General features: G+C 36.4%; 1 protein-coding gene and 1 pseudogene across 6 annotated transcripts in view; both read right to left on the bottom strand.

The window, feature by feature from the left end:
• The window catches only part of COMMD1 (copper metabolism domain containing 1), a 225920-nt gene that overhangs the window by 126787 nt on the left and 81895 nt on the right, over positions 1-17238 (bottom strand). For all 6 annotated transcript variants that reach the window (XM_077134336.1, XM_077134337.1, XM_077134341.1 and 3 more), the window contains exon 2: positions 6695-6976. In XM_077134336.1, coding sequence (XP_076990451.1) covers positions 6695-6976 — 282 coding nt within the window. The remainder of the gene's footprint in view (positions 1-6694; positions 6977-17238) is intronic.
• Positions 8294-11023, bottom strand: LOC143661557 (L-lactate dehydrogenase A chain-like; annotated as a pseudogene).

Raw genomic sequence — 17238 nt, 5'->3', positions numbered from 1 at the left:
TTAGTTTGTTATTCTTTTTCTAGTTCCTCCAGGTGAGCAGTTAAGTCCTAGATTTTTGCAATTTCCTCCGTTTCATGTCAAGATTTACAATTCTTCCTTTTGGATATAGGCATTCAGAGTAATAAATTTCCCTCTCAGCACTGCCTTTGCTGCATCCCATAAGTTCTGATATGGAGTATCCTTATTTTCATTTGTCTCCAGATAGTTACCAATTTCTCTAGCAATTTCTTCTTTGACCCACTGACTGTTAAAGAGTGCATGATTTAATCTCCATATTTTTTTGAGAGTTTTGGTTCTTTGGTGGTTATTGATTACCAGCTTCATTCCATTGTGATCAGAGAAAGTGCTTTAAATAATTTCAATCTTTTTAAATTTATAAAGACCTGTTTTGTGCCCCTGCATATGATTTACCCTGGAGCAATTTCCATGAACCCTAGAGAAGAATGTATATTCTATTCTTGGGGGGTGTAATGATCTATATATGTCTATTAGGTCTAGTTCATTTATTGTTTAATTTCTCTATTCATTTGTTGATCCTGTGCCTGGTTGTTCTATCTATAGAGGAAAGTGGCATATTGAAGTCTCACACTATTATTGTTGAAATGTCCATTGCTCCCTTCAGTTTTGCCAATGTTTGCCTCATGTATTTTGGAACTCCTTGATGGGGAGCATAAACATTTATGATTGTTATTACTTATTGGTGAATTGCCCCTTTTATTAATACATAATATTCTTTGTCTCTTATGATGTCTTTAAAGTTTATTTTGTCTGATATTAGTATAGCTACTTCTGCTTTCTTTTGGTTACACCTTGCATGGAACATCTTTTTCCATCCTTTCATATTCAATCTATTGGTATCCTTGGGTCTAAGACGAATCTCTTGTAAGCAGCATATAGCTGGATCATATTTTTAAATTCATCCTACCAATCTGTATCTTTTAATTCGTGAGTTTAGTCCATCAACATTCAAAGTTATTACAGTAAAGGCATTTCTTGAATCTACCATCTTATCCTTTGGGTTTTATTTGTCAGATCTATATATTCTTTGCCTCTTTATCTTTTTATCCTTTAAGTTGTCCTTACTGGTACTGTTTGAAGGTGATTTTTAAGAAAGAAAGTGAAAGAGTTAGTTATGCAGATATCTGGGGGAAGAAACTATCTAATGAGGGGGAACACAAATGCAAAGGCCCTGCAAGGAAGCATGCCAAACATGTTCCAGGAATCACCAAGGTCAGTGTGGCTAGTTGGAGTAGATTGAGCAAGGGAGAAGGCTCTTACTGGAGAGAGATGGGGCCATCATACATTCTTTAACTTAGATTTTAAAGAGTCACTTTGTATGCTGTCTGTGTGAGAACAGGCTAAAGAGAAGCAGAGAGACCAGTTAAGAGAATCCTGTTATAATCTAAGTGAGAGGTGATGGTGAGCTGAACAGAAGAGCAGGATGGTCAAATTTTAGTTATATTTTTAAATTATCAAACAAAATTTCATGATGGACTTGACATGGGTGTGAGAGGGGATATGAGCCTAAAAAACTGGGATAATGAAGGCATTACTTTTTTTGTTTTGTTTTTGTTTTTTTCAGCATGGGCAGGCACTAGGAATCGAACCCAGGTCTCCAGCAAGGCAGGTGAGAATGCTGCCTGCTGAGCCTCCGTGGCCTGCCCTGAAGGCATTACTTTTTGACACAAGAAAGAATACAGGAGGAAATGGCTTGGAAACTAGTAACCTAGTAACTATAGTTTTGAGAAGTTGCATTTTTTATAACTTTTACACAATAAAGCAGAGCTCTCAAGTATGTCATGAGTATGTATCTAGAATTTAGGGTTCCACTTTGTAGGTATAAATTTGGGAAAGATGAGAGCATTACCAAGTATATACACTTTGGACTAAAGAAAGAAGCAATATAGAGAAACTGCACAGCAGAGAGAAATTAAAATAGGGACTAAAAGACCCACATCTAATTTCTGAATAAATAATCTTCAAGTACTCCACAGGTTACGGTAAGTAGAAGAAATATGCCAATATTTATGGAATTCTCACTGTAAAACTCTGATAACAAGCTCTATTAATGCATCAGATCAGATGATTCTGACTATCTTTACCACAGTGGTTCTCAATCTTGGATGCATACTGGAATACTCTGGGAAGCTTTAAAGGCTACCAATACCTAAGTCCCACCCCACAGGTTCTTAATTAATTGGTTTGGGTAGTGACCTGAGCATCAAAACTTCTAAAACCCAGCAGTGACTCTAAATTGAGATCCACTACTTTAATATGACATAAATCGAAGACAGTAATTTAGTTACTTTAGAGCATATGAATACATAAACACTAAAGTTCAACAAAAATCTAGTCATCCTTCTAGGAAACAACCTCTTGATATACAGGATCATTCATTTATCTCTTAAGCTCATTCAATGTTGGTAATATGAAAATAATTTTGACTTTGATGCTTATAGACGTTCTAAAAATTGGAAACTATTTAGTGGAGTACTTCATAAACAACACTTACCTAGAAACTGACAAAGTACTCATCAAGGATCCAGGTCTCATTAAAAAAAAAATTCCCATAGCATTTGGACTGTATCATTTTGACAGCCTAGACTCTAATTATTGCTTACTTCTTTCTGTAAAACTTTTGTCAGTTAAGAAAATATGTAAATTTGTTATCTATTGAATGATGTTCAAGACATATTCAAATTCTAACCCCCAGTTCTGTGGACATGAACCCATTTGTAAATAAGATCTTTGAAGATGCTGTTAATTAAGGTGAGGCTAAACTGAATCAGGGTAGGCCTTAGTCCAATATTACTAAAGTCCTTAAAAGCATAGAAATTTAGATATAGTCAGGAAGAAAAAGATGGGGAAAGAGATGGCCATGTGACGGAGGTAGAGACTGAGTTATGTATTGCTTACAAGCCATCACCAGAATGCTACAGACTTCAGATAAAGCATGGTCCTGCACAACTTCGATTTGGATTTCCAGCCTCCAAAACTGTGAGATGATAAATTCCTGTTGTTTAAGCAAATAGTCTGTGGTACTTTGTTATAGTAGTCCTATCAAACTATGACAACTTTTTAAAGGATTTTGTTGGGTAAAGTACAATTTCAATCACTTTCACAATGACCAACACTATTAACAACTTTGAAGCATAACCGGCATATATTTAAAGTATACAATTTGATAAGTTTTGACAGACATACATACCCATGAAACCATGACCACAATTAACATAAACATTTTTATCACCCTCAGAAATTTTCACTCAAGCATGGATGTAATCTAATCCATCCCTCCCCCTTCACCTTATCTCTAGGTGACCACTAATCAGCTGTCACTATAGATCACTGTTTATTTTCTAGGTTTTAAATGAATGAAATCATACAGTATGTACCCTTCGTCTGGCTCATTTCACTCAGCAAATGATTTTGAAATTCAACGATACTGCTGCATGTATTAAAAGTTATTTCCTTTTAATTGCTAAGTGGTATTCCCACCAACACTTTTGGTTACCATGTTTTATAACCAGCATGCTTTCTTGGCACGAAATATCATGAGACAATAACAAAAGCTCCTAAATGTTGGTGCCAAAGGTTCTTGGAAAAAACTGTCTTTTATCTCCAGTTTAGTTCTCATCTCACCACTAATCAACTCTGTTTGAACAAGTCACTTATCCATCCATTTATCCATGTTATAAAACATGGTAACCAAAAGTGTTGGTGGGAATACCACTTAGCAATTAAAAGGAAATAACTTTTAATACATGCAGCAGTATCATTGAATTTCAAAATCATTTGCTGAGTGAAATGAGCCAGACGAAGAGTACATACTATATGATTTCATTCATATAAAACCTAGAAAATAAACAGATACCTTCTCAGAAAATGAGAATACACCATCTCACTTATATTATTCACCTACTTAAATCAGATGATCTGTTAGGGCTCTGACTTTTAAGATTTATTGATTCTAACAAGAAAGGCAAACCTTAGAGTAACACACTATGTCCATTTGTTTACGTACTCTCTGTGGCTGCTTTTAAGCTACACACAGCAAAACTGAGTGCTTGAAAAGAGACAATACAGACCTCAAGTTTAAAACATCTGGCCTTTGAGGAAAAAGTTTAGCAACCTCTGTTCTAGGTGATCATGAAATTTTCCTAAAATTCACCTAAAAATCCTTTGTAGTGATCTTAGTCTTAATGACTGCCAAAAATAAGTTGTGGTGATTTGAAGATGTTATGTACACCCCAGAAAAGGCCATGTTCTTTTAATCCATTCCTATGGGTACAGACCTATTGTGGGTGGGACCTTTTGCTTAGGATATTTTTAATTGAGATGTGACTCACTCCATTCAAAGTGGGTCTTAATCTTTTTACCAGAGTCCTTTATGAGAGGATAAAGGACACAGAAAAAGCCAGAGAACTTAGAGAAGAGGCCCTTGGAATGGCTGAGAGGAAGCCACTGAAGCCAGAAACTGTAAGCAGTGAGACTCAGGAAAGAAGGACCAGCAGTCACCAGCCATGTGCCTTCCCATGTGAAAGAGGTGGCCCAGATACCAGCAGCCTTACTTCAGAGAATACATCATCCTATTGATTCCTTAACTGGACAGATTTCATAGCCTTAGAACTGTAAATGTATAAGTTAATAAATCCCTATAGTAAAAGCCAACCCATTTCTGGTTTATTGCATTCCGGCAGCTTTAGCAAACCGATATATAATTCTACCGTTAAAAACTTTTTTCTAACGACTTTGGCTAACACAACCAAAGAAAAACCATAGAGAATTAAAAAGTCCTATAGTAGTACTCAATAAATTCAGATGTTCTGTAAGTTACTAAAATCAAAAGGCACATTCTGAATAAGAGTTCAAGATATACTATGAAAATGTCAGGTTAAAAAACACTAAAATAGCGCTTAAGGAAAAATCTTGAAATAGACAATGCATTGTTTTCATATTCCACTCCAAATGCTAACTTAAAGACAAAATAAAATAATCACTACTGCCAGAATAAAAACCAAATAACATGCAAAAATGGCTGGTGAAACTTAGATATCCAAGTAATTTATCACATCATTCTAACTGATCCGATTTCTGGTTTAGGAAGAACAGGAGGAAGGCTATAAAATCTATAACATAATAGGTTAGGAGAATGACTTTAGGGTCGGACAAATCAAAGTCAAGAACCACAATTGCCACTGTTTTGCAATAACAATAAAATTTGGCCCTCTGAGTATATTTTGGAAAAGAATTACATTTTAAAATGAGTTATCTTTTAAATTTAAATTAAAGTCAGTATGGAACTGTAAACACTGCAAAATACTAAGAAACTAAAAAAGGGAATATGTGAAGAAACCTGCCAACTAAAAATTTCTTCTTTCCCCCCCAAAAAGATATAAATGTCTATTACAGGATGCAGTAAAAGCCCTTATTTGATTATTTATCTTAAAATATATCTGATTAGCTAGTTCAATGATCTAGATTTTCTCTTTCTAATTACCAGGGTTTTTTTCCAAAAGATGTAAACCAGGTCATTAAAACTCTGATCTGACCATCATTTGGAGTACAAACTGAATGACTACAAGAAATAATATTCAGATGTATTAAGAATATTAATAATTAATATTAATAATATTAATAATTTAGCAGATCATTTTATCTATTTATGCTAAATATTTTAATCAAAGTAAAGTTAAAAATTATTTATGGGCTCAAGAATAGAGCTAGCATACTCAGTCTACAGGAACTGTTTTAGTTTACTAAAGCTAATGGAATGCAATATACCAGAAATGGAACGGCTTTTAAAAAGGGAATTTGTCAAGTTGCAAGTTTACAGTTCTAAGGCCACAGAAATGTTCAAACTAAGACATCCAGAGAAAGATACCTTAAGTCCCAAGAAAGGGCTGATGAAGTTCGGGGTTTCTCTTAGCTGGGAAGGCATATGGGCTAGCTTTCTCTCCCGGCCTTTCATTTCATAAGGATTCCCCTGGTGGGGGTTCTCCTTCTGCATCTCCATAGATCTGGCTGTGTGGGCTCCCTTGGCTCTAAAGCTTTTTCCAAAACGGTTCCCTCTTAAAGGGCTCCAGTAAGCAATCTCACCTTGAATGGCTGGAGATACATAATGGAAACGACCTAATCTATAGTTAACACCCACAATTGGGTGTGTCACATCTCCATGGAAACAATCAGAAAGATCCCACGCAGAGGATTAAAGAACATGGATTTTCTGGGGTACCCAACAAACTTGCACAGGACAATACATTAATGTCATTAAGATACACTGCTTCTTAAATCTGGCTTTGACTATAAAGAAAACTGCTGAGACAGTTTTGTTCTGTGTTACTTAATCTCAATTCGTTTTTTTTTTTTTTTAGCCATGAAGATCTGACCATGTGCTAAGGAGTTTGATATCTAACCAAATACAGTAATGACCAGCATCCATGTAGTCACCTTATTGACGCATTCTGTTCTTCTGAGACCATAAGGCTGGTTTCCAGTCTATCCACAATTAGGAATATACACACATTTTCAGAAGATTCTAATTCTGAAAAGGGATTAAATAAATGCAGTCTTTTCCTATTATCTCTGCAAAGACAACTATTATATAAAATCAATCTGAATGTATGAATAATATTCTCTAATAATTAATGGAAAATATCATTTAACAAGGGAAATTAATTGAAGTTAAACTTACCTGACCACTTTTTCCAAATTCCAACTCCACCATGGCAACAGGAGTATGTATTTGAGCTGAGTGCTTTGACTGTGACTTGCCATCGACTCTCCAGCTCAGGCCTCGAAGCCCGCTGTCCCAACGGCTCTGGTTAATGAGGCTTTCTCGGATTTTTGTTTTGTGGCTCTTCCAGAATTTGGAAATGACAGCAGCCTGGTCAGATGTGATCCCACCTTGCTTTTTGGTTTGCGCAGTCAAGAATGCTTCCAGCTGGTTGAAATCCATGTCTGCTGATGCAACAGACTATAAAGATGAGAGAAAAAAGTAATAAATTTGAAATTGGCAGATAAATTAATTGGCAGATAATTAGAAAAGGATCAAAAGATCATTTTGAGTGATTCTTAATCACTGAATAAACTTTCAAAAGGAGAAATCAAGTGACAGTAATGAGATTAAGCTGTTTATAAGTATAAAAATATTCCCTTTGTAAATATTGAATAAGCCTCTGTCAAAATTACATGTGCTCCAAATTCTATATCAATGCCTAGAGTCTAATTTTTAAATACCCAATTACATGAATGGGGAAATAATAAAACAAGAAAATAAAATTAACCTAATTCTCTGATGAAATGTTAGTAATCTAAAGATGGCTTCTAGCCAGGTTTGCTATACCTTATCAAACAATGCCTTATCCATAAAAAGCACTAAGTAAATTTTGTTAAATGAATTACTTTAGCTTTGCAACCTATCTTCAGCCAAACAACTCACTCACAATAATAATACTTTGAAATTGTATACCATTTTATGCTTTTCCATAAATTTTCAAATCTTAACTGCTATTAAAACTGGGTTCTCCACTCCAACATCCACTGTTCTAGTTTGCTAGCTGCCAGAATCAACACACCAGAGACGGATTGGCTTTTAATAAAAGGGGATTTATTTCATTAGTTCTTCAGAGGAAAGGCAGCTAACTTTAATCTGAGGTTCTTTCTTATGTGGGAAGGCACAGGGTGATCTCTGCTGGCCTTCTCTCCATGCCTCTGGGTTCCAACAACTTTCCCCAGGGTGATTCCTTCCTGCATCTCCAAAGGCCTGGGCTGAGCTGCGAGTGCTGAGATGAGGTATACTGAGCTGCTTGGGCTGTGCTACGTTGAGCTCTCTCATTTAAGTACCAGCCAATGAACTAAAAAATCATTCATTGCAGCAGGCACGCTTCCTAGCTGACTGCAGATGTAATCAGCAACAGATGAGGTTCACGTACCATTGGCTCATGTCCACAGCAACAGAACTATGTACCTTCACCTGGCCAAGTTGACAACTGAATTTAACTACCACATTCACTAAGTATTAACTAAATAAAATCTCAAGTACAATAAAATGCCTTAAATCTGCACTGTGCTTTTTTAACCCTTCAAATAATTTTCTCAACTATTACCTCATTAGAATCTCATAATCCACTTTCAACGGCAATGAGGTGAACACATACTACTAGTTGGTTTTACCTTCTAGTTGTTGACAAGGAAATTGAAGCATAGAGAAGTGAGGTGATTTTCTACGAAAGCTCAGTGAAATTAATGCCCACCCAAAGCCTCCTAACTGTTAAACCATGTTTCCCTCTGACTGGTTGTCATACTGATCACATAGAGAAATAGATTCTGTATCACCATCAATAATACAGATATTACCAGTACCTAAGGAGCAACTTCAGTCTTTGGTCCTTCTGAGACTGAAACATCAAACTAATAGCAAGGAAAGTATTACCACAAAACTTTTACTTAAGGTTTGGGTGATTCAGTAAGGAATAGTCACTATTCATGGTTTATTTGGTGTTTTAGATGCTGTGATACTTAGTTGCTTGCACTGCTTAACAGGTAAATTTTTCTTTTTTACATTACATGGCAGAGTACACTACCTTCATATATTTGGCACATAAAAGAAGACTTTAGAACAGTTACACACAAGATATGCAATGTTGGATTAATACACTGGAGTCCAGGATGTTATTGACTGAGGGGAAGGAAACTGGACTAGGCATGTTGGGTGAAAGAAACAGAAGGTATAAAACACACAGTAACCACACATTCTTCTCATTTGAAAGGCAGCTATAGTATGTGCAACCTGGCACTGGTGTCTCAGAGATGAATTATTTTATACCAACCAGTTTAGGACTACAAGATAAGTACACTATCTCCAGGATCAGGATATAGTTTTAGAGTTTTACGAACAATTCCAACTTCTAACTTTAAGAAATTGATGTTTTTCCTAGGTCTTCTTAATATTACTGCTTTAATCACAGAGCTGATAAAAAGGACAAAGCACACAACCCCCAACGAAAATCTTGTTGTAGCCTAGACAGTGAAGTGGTAGGACATTAGAAGACTTCAAAATTGAAGCTCTTTTTGGATCCCCCAAAGTGTATCAGCACTTTTCTTTAAATGGGTCTCTTCTTCAGGAGTCAAGAGTCACCCTGACAACTTCTGAGGTTCCACTCTGCCCCAAGATACAAGGAACACTAAGGAAGACATCATCTTTTAGTCCACAGAGACCCTTAATCATGGTGGAAATTGGATGTACCTACCTAAGAGTCTTTATTATACTTTCTGCCAAATGTGGACCACAGACAGCTCAATGGCCCAAGAGGGCCAGCCTTTCAGTTTGATCACCTCAGAAGCACCATCTATAAGAGGTTTATAAACCTCTTTCCACTGTTCCTTACCTGCCCTGGTGCCTAAATCAGGGTGGAGATTTTTTAAGGAGACCCCAGCATCATTCACTCCACTTCATTCAGGCAAACTAGAGTATCCATGCTCCCCAAGAACCCAGCCATGACAGCTTAATGTGTGACCGCCCAACCTCTCCCCCATTAGTTAGTAGAACCAGGCTGAATCCAGATTGCAACCACTTATAACAACACAGTTTTTGGAAAAACCAGTTATCTTCCCAAAAGCCACACAGTCAAGATATCCACTCAAAAGGAAACAACAAATACCTTGCAGTTTGGCTCTGTGGTAGTTAGATTCAGTTGTCAATTTGGCCAGGTGAAGGCATCTAGTTCTGTATAGGCATGAGCCAATGGTATGTGAACCTCATCTGTTGCCGACTGCATCTGCAGTTGGCTAGGAGGCATGCCTGCTGCGATGAATGATGTTTGAGTTAATTGGCTGGTGCTCAAATGAGAGCTCAACGTAGCACAGCCCAAGCAGCTCAGCTTACCTCATCTCAGCACTCACAGCTCAGCCCAGGAGATGCAGAAAGAAATGACCCCAGGGAAAGTTGTTGGAACCCAGAGGCCTGGAGAGAAGGCCAGCAGAGATTACCCTGAGCCCTCCCTCATAAGAAAGAACCTCAGATGAAAGTTAGCTGCCTTTCCTCTGAGGAATTAACAAAATAAATCCTTTTTATTAAAAGCCAATCCATCTCTGGTGTGTTGCATTCCAGCAGCTAGCAAACTAAAACAGGCTGTATTTTATAACATTAGGAATGATGAATTTAAAGGTGTTCACATTATGCTAGACCACATTAAGACAGTCTTCTTCCTCTTGCTGACATTTCCCAGTTTGAAGTTTGCAGTCACACTATAGTCTTTACCAGAAAAAATTTTGGTGTTTAAAGAAAAGGCTGCCATTTTGGAGATCCATTATCTCTTCCTTGGATGTGAGATCAAGCTGCTCCTTTGATGTCGTCTATGACATTAACAAGCGTAAGTTCATCTGCCAACTCCTTCACTAATATACTGATGGTACAGGCTATGCCAACAGCACCAACTTCAACAACTGGAATCTTATCCGGAGAGGTCTGTTCTTACTTAAGAAGGTTCTGAATCAGCTGATCTTTAAAAGTTGCCATTTTAGACTTGTAATATAAGGAACCAGAGCTACAGTCGAGATGTCAGCAGCGTACCATGGTTAGATCCAGCCTAGAAGCAGCAGCTCCAGGACTCAAAGTCCTATTAATTTTATCGCTGAAATAATTTTCTAATATGTCCCCCACTGCTTTTTTCTTTAACATTCTTAACAAATGATCATTCCATTCTACATATATAGTCAGTAGGTATTAATTCTTAATGGAATGTTTGGTAAAATTCAATGCCCTCTGTTCCTGAGCATTCCTTAGTTGTGAGTTTTTGATTACTGACTCAACCTCTTTACTTGTTATTGGTCTGTTGAGTTCATGCAGGTAACGTGTGGAATTTATCCATTTCATATAGATTATCTAATTTGCTGGCATACAGGTGTTCATAGTATCCTCATGTATTCCTTTTCATTTCTGTGGGGTTGTTAGTGACATCCCCCCTTTCATTTCTAATTTTGTTTCCTCACTCTTTTTCCTTTGTCAGTCTACCTAAAGGTTTGTAATATTTACTGATCTTTGCAAAGAACCAACTTTTAGATTTCTTGATTCTCTCTATTGTTTTTCTGTTCTCTATTTCATTTATCTCTGCTCTAATCTTTATTACTGCCATCCTTCTGTGCACTTTGTGTTTTCTTTTTCCCCCATGGGCAGGCACCGGGAATCGAACCCGGGTCTCCGGCATGGCAGGCAAGAACTCTGCCTGCTGAGTCACCATGGCCCGCCCAAGTTAATTGCTTTGTTTTTTCGTGGGTGCATGGTCCAGGAATCAAACCCAGGTCTCCCACGTGAAAGGCAGACATTCTAACCACTGAACTACCCCTGTAGCCCGCAATTTGTGTTTAGTTGCTCTTAATTTCTAAAGCCTCCAGTTGCAAAGTTAAGTCTTCGATTTTGAGATTTCTCTTCTTTTTAAATGTAAGCAATTAAGCTTTCAGTTTCCCTTTCAGCACTGCCTGTGCTGCATCCCATTAGTTTTGATATGCTGTATGGCATTTTTTCATCTGCCTCTAGGTATTTTCTAATTTTCCTTGTGATTTCTTCTTTGACCCACTGGTTGTTTAAGAGTGCGTTAATTTCCACATTTTCGCAAATTTGCCAGTTTTCCACCTCCTATTAATTACTAGCTTCATTCCACTGTGATTGGAGAAGACACATTGGATGATTCTGATACTTTTACATTTATTATGACTTGTTTTGTAAACTAATACATGGTCTCTTCTGGAGAATGAGCCATGTGCACTAGAGAAGAATGTGTATTCTGCTGTTGTTAAGTGTTCCATGTATGTCTGTTGGGTCTAGTTGATTTAGAGTATCATTCAAGTCTTCTATTTTCTTATTAATCTGTCCAGATGTTCTACTCATTATTGAAAGTGGTTCATTGAAGTGTCCTACTAAGGTTTATTTCTCTCAACTCTAACAGTATTTATTTGATATATTTTAGGACTCTGCCACTAGATTTATATACATTTATAATTGTTGTCTTCCTATTGTGTTAACTCTTTAATGATATATAGTGAATCTTCTTTGTTCCTATTGTTTTTGACTCATAGTCCATTTTATCTGATATTAGTACAGCTATGTCAGCTCTTTTTGGTTACTATTTGCATGAAACAACAAACAGAAAACAAAAAATAAATGGCAGACCGAGCCCTAACATTTCAACAATTAAATTTAATGAAAATAGTCTAAATACACAAATCAAAAGACAAAGACTGGCAAGGTGGATTAAAAACATGACCCAACCACATGCTGTCTACAAGAAACTCACTCAAATATGACAATATAGGCAGGATGAAAATAAAGGACAGAAAAAGATATACCATACAATATTAATCAATAAAAAAGCAGAAGTGGCAATATTATCAGATAAAATAGGTTTTATAGCAAAGAATTTCACTAGAAACCAAGTTAGACATTATATAATAATAAAAAGTTCAATCTACCAAGAAGATAAAGCAATCTTAAGAATGGATGCACCAAACAACATAGTTGTAAAATATATGATCCAAAGACAGAACTAAAAGGATAAACAAATTCTTAATTATAGTTGGAGCTCCCCTCTAAACAACTGTTAAAACCACCAGACAGAAAATCAGCAAGGATACTGAAGAATTCAACACCATCAAATAACAGGATTGCATTGACATTTATAGGATACTCCATTCAACACGGCAGAATATATTTTCCTTATAAGTGCCTTTGGGGCAGATATCAAGATAGAGACCATATCCTAGGCCATAAAATAATAAAAACATATTTAAAAGAACAGAAATCATATAAATCACCAATATTAGGAATGCCAGAAGGAAATTACTATATACCCTGAAGAAAAAAGAAGAGGAAGGTACACTTCCCAAATCATTTTATGAAACTAGTATTACCCTAATACCAAAACCAGGCAAAAACAGTACAAAAAAAAAGGGAGAGAGAAAGAGAAAGACAGAGACAGAGAGGAGAAAACTGGAGACTAAATCCTACATTGATATAAATAAAATATATTTATATTTTATTAATATTTAAAAATCCTTAACAAAATATTAGCAATCATAATTCAGCAAAAGATAAAAAATATTTGACATCATGATCGAATAGAATTTTACCCAGGGATGCGAGGCTACTTTAATATTCAAAAATCAATCACTTTGTGGGGACCTTGTGTCTGATGTTCCTTTTACCTACCTTATCAACAGACAAGTAAAACATATGGAATAAGAATAATTAATAGGGGGAACAAATGTTAAAATAAACTTATATTGACATGCTGGTGGTCCGTGAGGGGGAGAGGGTTGTGGTGTATGTGAATTTTTTTATGTTGTCTTTTTGTTTCTTTTTCTGAATTGGCGCGGATGTTCTGGGAGGTGATCATGATGGTGAATATGCGGCTATGTGATGATGTTGTAGACTGCTGATTGTGTGTGTGGAACGGAATGATCATGTGTTGACAGGGTTTGTGTTTCTTTGTTGTCATATTTTTAAAGAAGATTTTAAAAATTAATTTAAAAAAATTTTTTTAATCAATCACTTGAAACAGTTTGATGTTTCCTGAGAAAGTTAAGTATAGAATGATTCTGTGATCCAACAATTCCACTTCGAAGTATATACCCAAAAGCATTTAAGACAGGAACTCAAATATTTAGACACAGATGTTCATAGTGGCAAAATTCACAATTCCACAAAGATGGGAGCAACCCAAGCATCAATCAAAAGATGAACGGACAAACAAAATGTAGTATATACACAGAATGGAATATTATTCAGCATTTAAAAAGGAACGAAGTTCTGGTTTATTCAACAACATGGATAACCCTAGAAGACAACATGTTGAATGAAATATGCCAGACACAAAAGGATAAATACTATAGGATCTCACTGATATAAAATAATTAAAATAAACAAATTCTAAAGTCAGATAGTAGAATATACGTAACCAGGGGCCACGGTGGGAGCTTGTACAGCCATCAAAAGACCTGAGATTCATACTGGCATAAAGATAGATATATTGACCAATGGAATCGAATAGAGTGCTCAGATAGAGACCCTCTCATCTATGGACATTTGATCTTTGATAAGGCCGTCAAGCCAACTCACCTGGGACAGAACAGTCTCTTCAATAAATGGTGCCTTGAGAACTGGATATCCATATGCAAAAGAATGAAAGAAGACCCGTATCTCACACCCTATACAAAAGTTAACTCAAAATGGATCAAAGATCTAAACATTAGGTCTAAGATCATAAAACAGTTAAAGGAAAATGTAGGGAGATATCTTATAAATCTTATAATTGGAGGCGGCTTTATAGACCTTACACCTAAAGCAAGAGCACTAAAGAAAGAAAGAAAGAAATGGGAGCTCCTCAAAATTAAACACTTTTGTGCATCAAAGAACTTCATCAAGAAAGTAGAAAGACAGCCTACACAATGGGAGACAATATTTGGAAACGACATATCAGATAAAGGTCTAGTATCCAGAATTTATAAAGAGATTGTCCAACTCAACAACAAAAAGACAGTCAACCCAATTACAAAATGGGAAAAAGACTTGAACAGACACCTCTCAGAAGAGGAAATACAAATGGCCAAAAGGCACATGAAGAGATGCTCAATGTCCCTGGCCATTAGAGAAATGCACATCAAAACCACAATGAGATATCATCTCACACCCACAAGAATGGCCATTATCAACAAAACAGAAAATGACGAGTGCTGGAGAGGATGTGGAAAAAGAGGCACACTTATTCACTGTTGGTGGGAATGTCAAATGGTGCAACCGCTGTGTAAGGCAGTTTGTAAGGTTCCTCGAAAAGCTGAATATAGAATTGCCATATGACCCAGCAATACCACTGCTAGGTATCTACTCAGAGGACTTAAGGGCAAAGACACAAACAGACACTTGCACCAATGTTTATAGCAGCATTATTTACAATTGCAAAGAGATGGAAACAGCCAAAATGTCCATCAGCAAACGAGTGGCTAAACAAACTGTGGTATATACATACGATGGAATATTATGCAGCTTTAAGACAGAATAAACTTATGAAGTATGTAACAACATGGATGGACCTAGAGAACATTATGCTGAGTGAGTCTAGCCAAAAACTAAAGGACAAATACTGTATGGTCCCACTGATGTGAACCGACATTCGAGAATAAACTTGGAATATGTCATTGGTAACAGAGTCCAGTAGGAGTTAGAAACAGGGTAAGATAATGGGTAATTGGAGCTGAAGGGATACAGGCTGTGCAACAGGACTAGATACAAAAACTCAAAAATGGACAGCACAATAATACCTAATTGTAAAGTAATCATGTTAAAACACTGAATGAAGCTGTAACTGAGCTATAGGTTTTTTTTTTGTTGTTGTTGTTTTACTATTATTATTACTTTTATTTTTTTCTCTATATTAACATTCTACATCTTTTTCTGTTGTGTTGCTAGTTCTTCTAAATCGATGCAAATGTACTAAGAAACGATGATCATGCATCTATGTGATGATGTTAAGAATTACTGATTGCATATGTAGAATGGTATGATTTCTAAATGTTGGGTTAATTTCTTTTTTTCCGTTAATTAATAAAAAAAAAAAAAACTAAAGGACAAATACTGTATGGTCTCATTGATATGAACTGACATTAGTGAATAAACTTGGAATATGTCGTTGGTAACAGAGACCATCAGGAGACAGAAATAGGGTAAGATACTGGGTAATTGGAGCTGAGGGGATACAGACTGTGCAACAGGACTGGATACAAAAATTCAGAAATGGACATCTCAATACTACCTAACTGTAATATAATTATATTAAACACTGAATGAAACTGCATGTGAGAACGACAGAGGGAGGAGGGCTGGGGACGTGAATGAAATCAGAAAGAAAGATGGATGTCAAAGATCGAGATGGTATAATCTAGGAATGCCTAGAGTGTATAATAATAGTGAAATGTAAAATGTACAAATTTTAAAAATGTTTTTGCATGAGGAAGAACAAAGGAATGTCATTATTGTAGGGTGCTGAAAACAGATGGTAATTAATATTTTAAAATGTCACGTTACATGTGAGACTAAAGCAAAAACTGTTTATTTGTTACAAAATTTATATTTTGCTAGAGTATTTCCTAATATAACTTATGTAGATAGTTTGATTGAACGTCATAAGTACTTGGAATCTCAGGTAGGACATGAGATTTTGTTGGTTTGTCCAGAGTGATGCCCCGATGAAGCCCAGGGTGATTTGATCAGTGACTGGAAAAGTATTTGCAAGCCCCCTTCGGGGAATGGTGAGAGCGGGGAGAAATTCAACTTCCCCAAGTTGAATTCTTGATATTCTCACAAGCAGTGTGGACAACCAAAGCTATAAGCTGAGCCCCCAGTCTTGGGGTTTGTTCATATGAAACTTAACCCCACAAAGGATAGGTCAAGTTTACTTAAAATTTAGGCCTAAGAGTCACCCCCAAGAGAGCCTCTTCTGTTGCTCAGATGTGGCCTCTCTCTCCAGCCAACATGACGAGCAGTCTCACCACCCTCCCCCCTATCTGCGTGGGACATGACTCACAGGGGTGTGGACCTTCCTGGCAACATGGGACAGAGATCCTGGAATGAGCTGAGGCTCAGCATCAAGGGACTGAGAAAAACCCTAGAATGAGCTGAGAATTAACATCAAGGGATTGAGAGAAACTTTTCGACCAAAGGGGGGAGAGTGAAATGAGACTAAGTGTCAATGGCTGAGGGATTCCAAACAGAGTTGAGAGGTTATCCTGGAGGTTATTCTTATGCATTAAGTAGATACCACCTTGTTGTTCAAGATGTAATGGAGAAGCTGGAGGGAACTGCCTGAAAATGTAGAGCTGTGTTCCAGTAGCCATGTTTCTCGATGATGATTGAACAATGATATAGTTTTCACAATGAGACTCTGTGAATGTGAAAACCTTGTGTCTGATGCTCCTTTTATCTACTTTATCAACAGAAGAGTAGAACATATGGAATAAAAATAAATAATAGGGGGAACAAATGTTAAAATAAATTTAGTTTGAAATGGTAGTGGTAAATGATAGCGAGGGGTAAGGGGTATGGTATGTTTTTTTTTTTTCTCTGTTATTGTTTATTTCTTTTTCTGTTGTCTTTTTATTTCTTTTTCTAAATCGATGCAAATGTTCTAAGAAATGATGAATATGCAACTATGTGATGATATTAAGAATTACTGATTATATATGTAGAAT

This window comes from Tamandua tetradactyla, chromosome 17 (assembly GCF_023851605.1).
Source record: "Tamandua tetradactyla isolate mTamTet1 chromosome 17, mTamTet1.pri, whole genome shotgun sequence".
Lineage (NCBI taxonomy): Eukaryota > Metazoa > Chordata > Mammalia > Pilosa > Myrmecophagidae > Tamandua > Tamandua tetradactyla.
The sequence above is the reverse complement of the archived record's forward strand: the minus strand, read 5'-3'. Positions and strand labels throughout refer to the sequence as shown.